Source organism: Pristiophorus japonicus, chromosome 9, assembly GCF_044704955.1.
Source record: "Pristiophorus japonicus isolate sPriJap1 chromosome 9, sPriJap1.hap1, whole genome shotgun sequence".
In the NCBI taxonomy this organism is placed as follows: Eukaryota; Metazoa; Chordata; class Chondrichthyes; family Pristiophoridae; genus Pristiophorus; species Pristiophorus japonicus.
This window is the reverse complement of record NC_091985.1, coordinates 151,464,794-151,477,406: the sequence shown is the minus strand read 5'-3', so window position 1 is coordinate 151,477,406 and position 12,613 is coordinate 151,464,794. Positions and strand designations below refer to the sequence as shown.

At 51.6% G+C, this 12,613-nt stretch overlaps 1 protein-coding gene across 1 annotated transcript in view; it reads right to left on the bottom strand.

The window, feature by feature from the left end:
* Positions 1-12,613, bottom strand: part of plg (plasminogen) — a 283,880-nt gene that overhangs the window by 6,659 nt on the left and 264,608 nt on the right. The window contains exon 20 of the mRNA XM_070891008.1: positions 4,213-4,358. Coding sequence (XP_070747109.1) covers positions 4,213-4,358 — 146 coding nt within the window. The remainder of the gene's footprint in view (positions 1-4,212; positions 4,359-12,613) is intronic.

The following is a 12,613-nucleotide window of genomic DNA, read 5'->3' as shown; positions in this document are numbered from 1 at the left end:
GGGGGGTGTGTGTGTGGGTGTGGGGGGTGGGTGTGTGTGTGTGGGGGGGTGGGGTGTGTGTGTGTGTGTGTGTGTGGGGTGGGATGTGTGTGTGGGGGGGGTGGGATGGGGGGGTGGGGTGTGTGTGTGTGGGGGGGTGGGGTGTGTGTGTGTGGGGGGTGGGGTGTGTGTATGTGGGGGGTGGGGTGTGTGTATGTGGGGGGTGGGGTGTGTGTGTGTGGTGGGGTGTGTGTGTGTGGTGTGGTGGTGTGTGTGTGTGGTGGGGTGTGTGTGTGTGGGGGGTGGGGTGTGTGTGTGTGGGGGGTGGGGTGTGTGTGTGTGTGTGGGGGGGGTGGGGTGTGTGTGTGTGTGTGGGGGGGGGTGGGGTGTGTGTGTGTAGGGGGGGTGGGGTGTGTGTGTGTGTGTGGGGGGGGTTGTGTGTGTGTGTGTGGGGGGGTGGGGTGTGTGTGTGGGGGGGGTGGGGTGTGTGTGTGGGGGGGGTGGGGTGTGTGTGTGGGGGGGGTGGGGTGTGTGTGTGGGGGGGGTGGGGTGTGTGTGTGGGGGGGGTGGGGTGTGTGTGTGGGGGGGGTGGGGTGTGTGTGTGGGGGGGTGGGGTGTGTGTGTGGGGGGGGTGGGGTGTGTGTGTGTGGGGGGTGGGGTGTGTGTGTGTGGGGGGTGGGGTGTGTGTGTGTGGGGGGTGGGGTGTGTGGGTGGGGTGTGTGGGTGGGGTGTGTGGGTGGGGTGTGTGTGTGTGTGGGGGTGGGGTGTGTGTGTGTGGGGGGTGGGGTGTGTGTGTGTGGGGTGTGTGTGTGTGTGGGGTGGGGTGTGTGTGTGTGTGGGGGGTGGGGTGTGTGTGTGTGGGGGGTGGGGTGTGTGTGTGTGGGGGGTGGGGTGTGTGTGTGTGGGGGGTGGGGTGTGTGTGTGTGGGGGGTGGGGTGTGTGTGTGTGGGGGGTGGGGTGTGTGGGGGGTGGGGTGTGTGTGTGGGTGGGGTGTGTGTGTGTGGGGGGTGGGGTGTGTGTGTGTGGGGGGTGGGGTGTGTGTGGGGGTGGGGTGTGTGCGTGTGTGGGTGGGGTGTGTGCGTGTGTGGGTGGGGTGTGTGCGTGTGTGGGTGGGGTGTGTGCGTGTGGGAGGGGGGTGTGTGTGTGTGGGGGGGGGTGTGTGTGGGGGGGGGTGTGTGTGGGGGGGGTGTGTGTGGGGGGGGTGTGTGTGTGGGGGGGGTGTGTGTGTGGGGGGGTGTGTGGGGGGGGTGTGTGTGGGGGGGTGTGTGTGGGGGTGGGGTGTGCGTGTGGGGGGTGGGGTGTGCGTGTGGGGGGGGGTGGGGTGTGCGTGTGGGGGGGGGTGGGGTGTGCGTGTGGGGGGGTGGGGTGTGCGTGTGGGGGGGGTGTGTGCGTGTGGGGGGGGGGTGTGCGTGTGGGGGGGGGGTGTGCGTGTGGGGGGGGGGTGTGTGTGGGGGGGGGGTGTGTGTGGGGGGGTGTGTGTGGGGGGGGGGGTGTGTGTGGGGGGGGGGTGTGTGTGGGGGTGTGTGTGTGTGTGTGTGTGGGGGGTGGGGTGTGTGTGTGTGGGGGGTGGGGTGTGTGTGTGTGGGGGGTGGGGTGTGTGTGTGTGGGGGTGGGGTGTGTGTGTGTGGGGGGTGGGGTGTGGGGGGTGGGGTGTGTGTGTGTGGGGGGTGGGGTGTGTGTGTGTGGGGGGTGGGGTGTGTGTGTGTGGGGGGTGGTGTGTGTGGGGGTGGTGTGGGGGGGTGGTGTGGGGTGTGTGGGGGTGGTGTGGGGGGGGTGGTGTGGGGTGTGTGGGGGTGGTGTGGGGGGGGTGGTGTGGGGTGTGTGTGTGTGTGTGGGGGGTGGTGTGGGGTGTGTGTGTGTGTGGGGGGGGGTGGGGTGTGTGTGTGTGTGTGGGGGTGTGTGTGTGTGTGGGGGGGGTGTGTGGGGGGGGTGTGTGTGGGGGGGGGGTGTGGGGGTGTGTGTGGGGGGGGGTGGTGTGTGTGGAGGGGGGTGTGTGTGTGGGGGGGGGGTGTGGGGGGGGTGTGTGGGGGGGGTGGGTGTGTGGGGGGGGTGGGTGTGTGGGGGGGGGGTGTGTGGGGTGTGGGGGGGGGGGGGTGTGGGGTGGGGGGGGTGTGTGTGGTGTGGGGGGGGTGTGGGGGAGGGGTGTGTGTGTGGGGGGTGGGGTGTGTGTGTGTGGGGGGTGGGGTGTGTGTGTGTGGGGGGTGGGGTGTGGGGGGTGGGGTGTGTGTGTGTGGGGGGTGGGGTGTGTGTGTGTGGGGGGTGGGGTGTGTGTGTGTGGGGGGTGGGGTGTGTGTGTGTGGGGGGTGGTGTGTGTGGGGGTGGTGTGGGGGGGGTGGTGTGGGGTGTGTGGGGGTGGTGTGGGGGGGGTGGTGTGGGGTGTGTGTGTGTGTGGGGGGGGTGGTGTGGGGTGTGTGTGTGTGTGGGGGGGGGGTGGGGTGTGTGTGTGTGTGTGGGGGTGTGTGTGTGTGTGGGGGGGGTGTGTGGGGGGGGTGTGTGTGGGGGGGGGGGGTGTGGGGGTGTGTGTGGGGGGGGGTGGTGTGTGTGGAGGGGGGTGTGTGTGTGGGGGGGGGGTGTGGGGGGGGTGTGTGGGGGGGGTGGGTGTGTGGGGGGGGGGTGTGTGGGGTGTGGGGGGGGGGGTGTGGGGTGGGGGGGGGTGTGTGTGGTGTGGGGGGGGTGTGGGGGAGGGGTGTGTGTGTGGGGGGTGGGGGTGTGGGGGGGGTGGGGGGGGTGTGGGGGGGGGTGTGTGTGGGGGGGGGTGTGTGTGGTGGGGGGGGGGGGTGTGGTGGGGGGGGGGTGGTGGGGGGGTGTGTGGTGGGGGGGGGGGTGTGTGTGGGGGGGGTGTGTGTGTGTGGGGGGGGTGTGTGTGTGTGGGGGGGGTGTGTGTGTGTGTGTGTGTGGGGGGGGTGTGTGTGTGTGTGGGGGGGGTGTGTGTGTGTGTGGGGGGGGGTGTGTGTGTGTGTGGGGGGGGGGTGTGTGTGTGTGTGGGGGGGGTGTGTGTGTGTGTGGGGGGGGGGTGTGTGTGTGTGGGGGGGGGGTGTGTGTGTGTGGGGGGGGGGTGTGTGTGTGTGGGGGGGGGTGTGTGTGTGTGTGGGGGGGGGTGTGTGTGTGTGTGGGGGGGGTGTGTGTGTGTGTGGGGGGGGGTGTGTGTGTGTGTGGGGGGGGTGTGTGTGTGTGTGTGGGGGGGTGTGTGTGTGTGTGTGGGTGGGGGAGTCCGATCCTTGACTTGGTTTGGGGAGCTGGGGGGGGGAAGCACACCTGCTCCTCCAGGCCCACAAGGAGAGATCCCAGAGCATAGCCTCACCTCGCTGAAACTGCCGGGTTTCCCGAGGCCCGGGAAACCAGATCAGGAACAGTAAAATCTGCCCAGCAGGTTCAATCCGAGGCTTCCAACCACAGTAACATGCTTCCAATGCCAGTCCGCCTCCTGGGAGTGGATTGGCTGTCCGCCCCTTGCCCCACCTCAGTAAAACCCAGAAGTCGGTAGGTCTGTGTCGGCTTCCCGACACGCCTCGAATTTTATCATTTAACCTTCCCCCCCCCCTCCGCCAGCACTCACTCCCACCCGCTCACCCATGTTAAAATTCCCCCCATTAACCCTGTTTCACTCTCCACAGATCCTGAGTAGGTCCAGCATTTTACTGTTTTTATTTCAGATGGCCAGTTGTTTGGTTTTGCTTTTGTCTTCGAGCTTTATCAGGTCAAGGAATATGGAGCAAAGGCAGGGTAACGGAGTTGAGGTACAGATCAGCCATGATCTCATTGAATGAAGGAGCAGGCTCGAGGGGCTGAATGGCCTCCTCCTGTTCCTTTGTTTCCAGGGTTCCATTTCAATGCTACAGGTCAGAAGGTAACAACGAAACTATGAAGTCATTAATCTGTAGACTGAATTTTAACATTAAAGCAAAGTGAACCTCTCCCCCAGGTCGTCTAGTTGCATATTAGTCGCTCATCCTTCCCATTTGTTATTTTCAGCCATTCTAAGAACATAAGAATTAGGAGCAGGAGTCGGCCATTCGGCCCTTCACGCCTGCTCCACCATTCAATAAGATCACGGCTGATCTTCGACCTCAACTCCACTTTCCCGCCCGATCTCCATATCTCTTGATTTCCCTAGAGTCCAAAAATCTATCTAGCTCAGTCTTGAATCTACTCAACGATTCAGCATCCACAGCCCTCTGGGGTAGAGAATGCCAAAGAATTCTTCACCTTCCACCCAGCTGAATGTTCACGTACCTGACAGCTGTCCACAGCCCCATCCACATTTCCTGCGCACAATTCAGAGCTTTTTACTCTTCCATTCAAATATTCGGGGCGATTGCAAACTTTATTGTCCAGCACTGGAAAACCTGCTTCTTTTAAAATCCCGTCACCTCTGGTTCCTAAAAGCAAATTGGATATATGAACAAAGTGAATATCCGGCAAGCAACAACAACTTACATTTCTACAGCACCTTTCACAACAAAACAACTTGTATTTATATAGCACCTTTAATGTTGTGAAACGTCCTAAGGCACTTCACAGGAGTGTTATAAGACACAACAAATAAATTTGACACCGAGCCACATAAGAAGCAATTACGGCAGGTGAGGGTCAAAGAGTTAGGTTTTAAGGAGCGTCTTAATGGAGGAAAGAGAGGGAACGAGGCGGAGAGGTTTAGACAGGGAGTTCCAGAGCTTGGGGCCCAGGCAGCTGAAGGCACGGCCACCGATGGTTAAGCAGTTATTATCAGGGTTGTTCAAGAGGGCGGAATTTGAGGAGTGCAGACATCTCGGGGCGGTTGTGGGGCTGGAGGAGATTCCAGATTACAGGGAGGGGCACAGCCATGGAGGGAATTGTAAACAAGGATGGGAATTTTGAATTTGAGGCGTAGTAAAACATGCCAAGGCACTTCATAGGAGCGTTATCAAACAGAATTAAACACCGAGCCACATAAAGAGACATTAGGACAGGTGACCAAAAGTTTGGTCAAAGAGGTAGGTTTTAAGGTGCGTCTTAAAGGAGGAGAGAGAGAGGTATTGAGGTGAAGTGGTTTAGGGAGGGAGTTCCCCCAACCCTTTCTTCATTGAGGGGCCAGCACTTCCATCCACCACGAAGAAGAGCAGGGGAGTTATCCCCGGTGTTCTGACCAATATTTATCCTTCAATTAACATCACAAAAAGCAGATGATCTGGTCATTTAAGTAATTGCTGCGACGTGCGGCAAGCCAGTCCCACCCACACTTTCCCTCAACGACTATCTGTCCCACCTGTGACAGGGACTGTGGTTCTCGTATTTATTGTGTTCCGAGCACAGATGAGGCTGCACACAGGGGGATTAAAGTAACAGTAGCCTCAGTCTTTAATAAGACACTCCAGAGTGAGGAACAGGACTTATATACAGTGTTCCCAAGGAATGCTGGGATTCCTTGGCACTTCAGGGGATGAGCTCCCTGGTGACAGAACATGGGAGTGCATGCTTTACAAATACACAACATCACTTCCCCCCCCCAAAGTCAAAGTGAAAGCTATTTATAAGATGAGGCGGTCGGGAGCCTTTCTTTCCCTGATGGACGGCCTCGGTACAAATGTCTGTTCTGGTGTGTTGGCTGTGCCCTCGCTGGGCTGGCGTGTTGTTGGCCCTGCAGGGCTGCTAGGTGAGCCTGGCCTTGCTGGGCTGCTGGGCTTGATGGGTTCGATTTCCTGGTCCGGCGTGGTGTCGTTGATCCTTTGGGTGTGTGTTGTGGGCTCGAAAAAGGTGGTGTCTGCTGTGGGTTGTTCAGGGCAGTCTGTGAACCACAGCCTCGTTTGGTCCAGGTGCTTTCTGCAAATTTGCCCATTGTCCAGTTTGTCTACAAACACCATGCTCCCTTCTTTAGCTATCACCGTGCCCGCGATCCACTTGGGACCATGTCCATAGTATAGCACATACACAGCGTCATTCAGATCAATTTCCCGTGACACAGTGGCGTGACCATTGTTCACATTTTGTTGCTGCCGCCTGCTCTTTACCTGATCATGCAGGTTGGGATGAACCAGCGAGAGTCTGGTTTTAAGTGTCCTTTTCATGAGTAGCTCAGCCGGGGGCACCCCTGTGAGCGAGTGGGGTCTGGTGCGGTAGCTGAGCAGTACTCGGGACAGGCGGGTTTGGAGTGAGCCTTCTGTGACTCGTTTAAGGCTCTGTTTGATGGTTTGTACTGCTCGCTCTGCCTGCCCATTGGAGGCTGGTTTAAACGGGGCCGAGGTGACATGTTTGATCCCATTGCGGGTCATGAATTCTTTAAATTCGGCACTGGTGAAACATGGCCCGTTGTCACTGACTAGTATGTCAGGCAGGCCGTGGCTTTCAATGGTGGTGGTGGCGGTGCTTCCCGACATTATTTCACATTCAATCCATTTTGAAAAAGCATCCACCACCACCAGGAACATTTTACCGAGAAACGGGCCCGCATAGTCGATGTGGATCCTCGACCATGGTCTGGAGGGCCAGGACCACAAACTTAATGGTGCCTCTCTGGGCGCCTTGCTTAACTGAGCACATACGCTGCATTGCCGTACACAGGACTCTAAGTCAGAGTTGATACCGGGCCACCACATGTGGGATCTGGCTATCGCTTTCATCATTACTATACCCGGGTGTGTGCTGTGGAGATCCGAGATGAACGTCTCCCTGCCCTTTTTGGGTAGCACTACGCGGTTACCCCACAACAGGCAGTCTGCCTGAATGAACAGCTCTTCCTTTCGCTGCTGGAACGGCTTGATTAGCTCTTGCATTTCAGCGGGGATGCTGCCCAGCTCCCATGCAGTACACAGTTTTTTACTAGGGACAGCAGAGGATCTTGGCTGGTCCAAGTCCTAATCTGGCGGGCCATGACAGGTGATTTATCATTTTTAAACGCTTCCATGATCATCAACAAGTCTGCGGGCTGCGCCACCATCAACAAGTTTGCAGGCTGCGCCATTTCCACCCCCGTGGTGGGCAATGGTAGCCGACTGAGAGCATCCGCACAGTTCTCGGTGCCTGGCCTGTGGCGGATGGTATAGTTATACGCTGATAGCACGAGTGCCCACTTTTGTATGCGGGCTGAGGCATTAGTATTTATCCCCTTGTTTTCAGCGAACAGGGATATGAGGGGCTTGTGATCAGTTTCCAGCTCAAATTTGAGGCCAAACATGTACTGATGCATTTTCTTTACCCCAAACACACATGCTAATGCCTCTTTCTCAATCATGCTGTAGGCCCTCTCGGCCTTAGATAAGCTCCTGGAGGCATAGGCGACAGATTGCAACTTCCCCGCAACGTTAGCTTGTTGTAACACACATCCGACTCCGTACGACGACACATCTCATGCTAGCACAACTCTTTTACACGGGTTATGCAATACAAGCAGCTTGTTGGAGCATAAAATGTTTCTGGCTTTCTCAAAAGCAATTACTTGTTTTTTTTTCCCCATACCCAGTTCTCACCTTTGCGCAATAATACATGTAGGGGCTCTAAAAGGGTGCTTAACCCGGGTAGGAAGTTACCAAAATAGTTGAGGAGTCCCAGGAACAACCGCAGCTCCGTGACGTTCTGTGGCCTGGGCGCATTCCTGATAGCCTTTGTCTTGGCTTCCTTCTCCGTTGGCTACAAAGTACTGGTCTTGCCGTTCGACATAGGCTTCCCAGTCCTCACCCTCCGAGAACTTCTCCAGGATGCCCACAGTTTGCTGCATCTTTGCGATGGATTCGTATTCTCATCGCCAGTTATTGTGTTCCTAACACAGATGAGGCTGCACACAGGGAGGTGAAAGTAACGGTGACCTCAGTCTTTAATAAGACACTCCAGAATGAGGAATGGGCCTTAGGGGCAGGCTTATATACAGTGCTCCCAAGGGATGCTGGGATCCCTTGGTACTTCAGGGGATGAGCTCCCTGGTGGCAGAACATGGGAGTGCATGCTTTACAGATACACAACAGTATTGGACTGTTCAGCCATGTAAGGACTCATTTTTAGAGTGGAAGCAATTCTTCCTCGATTCCGAGGGACTGCCTATGATGATGAGTTTGTGGGAGCTTGCTGTGTCCAAATTGACTGCCACGTTTCCCATATTACAACAGTGACGATGCTTCAAAAGTACTTAATTGGCTGTAAAGTGCTGTGGAACGTCTGAGGTTGTCAACGGCGCTATATAAATGCAAGTCTTTTAATGAGCACAACAATTGTAACACAGGAAGCCAGGATTATTACTGGCACAGTGCTCGTTGAGTAAAAACTCAGCCTTATACCCTAGAACCAAAATGTATGTATGTTGCCACACAATGAACGTGTGGTGGGTAAGATACACACAGGAATTCCTGACCTTAAAATATCCCATGGGTGTGAGACATGTTTGTCATTAGAGGGCTGAAATATTTCTGTGTGCTTTTTAATATTTTACTTTAAGAAACCAAATGTTACAGACAAACTGATTTTAAAAATTTAACAGTTCAATTTATAAAGACTTTTTACAAAAGTGAACCTTGGTACACTGGGTTTGACTCAGTGTATCAGGAGTGGACATTGCTGACACTGTAGTTACAGAGGGACACACTGACATCCTCCTTCTGTGTCGCAAATCTCGATAGTCCTACCATTTAATGGGCAGGGGCTATTGCATGGTTTTATGGGTTATTTTTTGGGATGGGTCATTTTTCTAGTACACTTGAGAACATAGGACAAGGCGTAAGCCTCGCACCCTGTCCCACCATTCAATTAGATTGTGGCTGATCTGTATCTTAGGTCCATCTATCTGCCTTTGATCCATATTCTTTGATACCCTAACTCAACAAAAATCTAGCGATCTCAGGGCTTGCAAATTTCAATTGGCCTAGCATTCACAGTCTTTCAGGAGAGAGCATTTTGGATTTCCACTACCCTTTGTGTGAAGAAGTGCTTCCTGATTTCACTCAGGAATGACCTAGCTCTGATTTTAAGACTGCGTCCTCTTGTTCTGGATTTCACCACCAGAGGAAATAGTTTTTCTGTATCTATGATATTGGATCCCTTTATTGTTTTATAGACAATGTTGTGGGGTCTGTGAGAGGGACCTGTTGTATAGATGACCAGAGAGGGGGTCACACTGCTAGATAGCTCTCTAGTACCAGCTAATAGTCTGAATGGCATGGCTCAGAGTTGCTTAACCCACATGCTTGTGGTCGTAGAGATAGGGTAGAAAGAAAGAAAGACTTGGATTTATATAGTGCCTTTCATGACCACCGGACATCTCAAAGTAGTTTAAAGCCAATGAAGTACTTTTGTGGTGTAGTCACTGTTGTAATGTGGCAAACGCGGCAGCCAATTTGCGCACAGCCAGCTCCCACAAACAGCAATGTATAATGACCAGATAATCTGTTTTTTGTTATGTTGATTGAGAGATAAATATTGTCCAGGACACCGAGGATAACTCCCCTGCTTGTCTTCAAAATAGTGCCATGGGATCTTTTACGTCCACCCGAAAGAGCAGACGGGGCCTCGGTTTAATGTCTTATCTGAAAGGCAGCCCCTCCGACAGTGCAGCACTCCTTCAGCACGGCACTGGAGTGGGACTTGAACCCACAATCTTCTGACTCAGAGGCGAGTGTACTACCCACTGAGCCACAGCTGAGGGGGTAAACCTTGCCTTTAGCAGTGACTGTACACTTGTCAACCCTCTAGGATTGCCCCCGAGTCTCCGGAAATTAAAGGCTAAGCGGTTGAAATTCAACTTGGGGCAGGGACGTAAAACGGGTGGTATCGCAAATGGTGCCATGGCACGTCCTGACCAATATTTAGTTCCACTGATTTCCATAAATCTGAATATCAGGCAGGGCAAAAAATGAGCGACAGATGTGATACCGTCTGCTTCATGTCCTCAGCCAAGCCGAATGTCACCCCTACATCTCTAGGGTACTGCATACAACCCAGGAGATACATCATAGGTGCAATAAAAAATTATGTTTTTTAAAAAATATTTCTTTGAACACGTTTCTTTACTCGTTATAAAAATAATAGACATGGAAAAAATGCTGTTTGGCTCATCCAATCGGGTAATGTAGAGTCAATAATCATCCAATCGGGTAATGTAGAGTCAATAATCATCCAATCGGGTAATGTAGAGTCATGAATCATCCAATCGGATAATGTAGAGTCAATAATCATCCAATCGGGTAATGTAGAATCATGAATCATCCAATCAGGTAATGTAGCATCATGAATCATCCAATCGGGTAATGCAGGATCAGAGAGTCAGTAATCATCCAATCGGGTAATGCAGAGTAAATAATCATCCAATCGGGTAATGTAGAGTCATGAATCATCCAATCGGGTAATGCAGAGTCATGAATCATCCAATCAGGTAATGTAGAGTCAGTAATCATCCAATTGGGTAATGTAGAGTCAATAATCATCCAATCGGGTAATGCAGAGTCAGAGAGTCAGTAATCATCCAATCGGGTAATGTAGAGTCAATAATCATCAATCGGGTAATGTAGAATCATGAATCATCCAATCGGGTAATGTAAAGTAAATAATCATCCAATCGGGTAATGTAGAGTCAATAATCATCCAATTGGGTAATGTAGAGTCAATAATCATCCAATCGGGTAATGTAGAGTCATGAATCATCCAATCAGGTAATGTAGAATAAATAATCATCCAATCGGGTAATGTAGAGTCAATAATCATCCAATCGGGTAGTGCAGAGTCATGAATCATCCAATCGGGTAATGCAGAGTCATGAATCATCCAATCGGGTAATGTAGAGTCATGAATCATCCAATCAGGTAATGTAGCGTCATGAATCATCCAATTGGGTAATGTAGAGTCAATAATCATCAATCGGGTAATGTAGAATCATGAATCATCCAATCGGGTAATGTAAAGTAAATAATCATCCAATCGGGTAATGCAGAGTCAGAGAGTCAGTAATCATCCAATCGGGTAATGTAGAGTCAATAATCATCCAATTGGGTAATGTAGAGTCAATAATCATCCAATTAGGTAATGTAGAGTCATGAATCATCCAATCGGATAATGTAGAGTCAATAATCATCAATCGGGTAATGTAGAATCATGAATCATCCAATCGGGTAATGTAAAATAAATAATCATCCAATCGGGTAATGTAGAGTCAATAATCATCCAATTGGGTAATGTAGAGTCAATAATCATCCAATCGGGTAATGTAGAGTCATGAATCATCCAATCAGGTAATGTAGAATAAATAATCATCCAATCGGGTAATGTAGAGTAAATAATCATCCAATCGGGTAATGTAGAGTCAATAATCATCCAATCGGGTAGTGCAGAGTCATGAATCATCCAATCGGGTAATGCAGAGTCATGAATCATCCAATCGGGTAATGTAGCGTCATGAATCATCCAATTGGGTAATGTAGAGTCAATAATCAGCAATCGGGTAATGTAGAATCATGAATCATCCAATCGGGTAATGTAAAGTAAATAATCATCCAATCGGGTAATGTAGAGTCAATAATCATCCAATTGGGTAATGTAGAGTCAATAATCATCCAATCGGGTAATGTAGAGTCAATAATCACCCAATTGGGTAATGCAGAGTCATGAATCATCCAATCAGATAATGTAGAGTCAATAATCATCCAATCAGGTAATATAGAGTCATGAATCATCCAATCAGGTAATGTAGAATAAATAATCATCCAATCGGGTAATGCAGAGTCAATAATCATCCAATCGGGTAATGTAGAGTCAATAATCATCCAATCAGGTAATGTAGCGTCATGAATCATCCAATCGGGTAATGTAGCGTCATGAATCATCCAATCGGGTAATGCAGAGTCATGAATCATCCAATCGGGTAATGCAGAGTCATGAATCATCCAATCAGGTAATGTAGAGTCAGTAATCATCCAATTGGGTAATGTAGAGTCAGAGAGTCAGTAATCATCCAATCGGGTAATGTAGAGTCAATAATCATCCAATCGGGTAATATAGAGTCATGAATCATCCAATCAGGTAATGTAGAGTCAGTAATCATCCAATTGGGTAACGTAGAGTCAATAATCATCCAATCGGGTAATATAGAGTCATGAATCATCCAATTGGGTAATGTAGAGTAAATAATCATCCAATCGGGTAATGCAGAGTCAGAGAGTCAGTAATCATCCAATCGGGTAATGTAGTGTCAAGAATCAACCAATTGGGCAATGAAAAGTCTATGCGCTTTCCAATTGGTTTGGGAATTCAGTGCGCTGCGAGTATGGCCACGTCAGGAGACCAATGGTGGGAGTGTGGGGACGGGGTGGTTGGAGGCAGGAAGTCATGTGATGGGCCCTCCAGGAGTCTGTCCAACCAGAGTTGACAAGCCTAGGTGACAATGCTGCTAGTACGTGCATCTTCAACTGGTTAACGCATCTGAGTCAATTCCTGTGTGTGTTGTTTTAAGAATGTTGTGATCCCAGGCAGGTTAATGGTTCAGTTCCAATAACACACACAGCAATTTGATGGAAATCATTAGCCAGTGTGCTAAAAATAGCACACTGAGATGACTTTCCGCTGTCAGTGCTTTTTTATACCTAGGTTGTGCGTACAGGGTCACAGGACATAAGAATCTAGTTAGAGCCAGTTAAGATTGGGATTGAAAGGTAGAGGGACGGGTAGAAGCATAGATTATCCAATA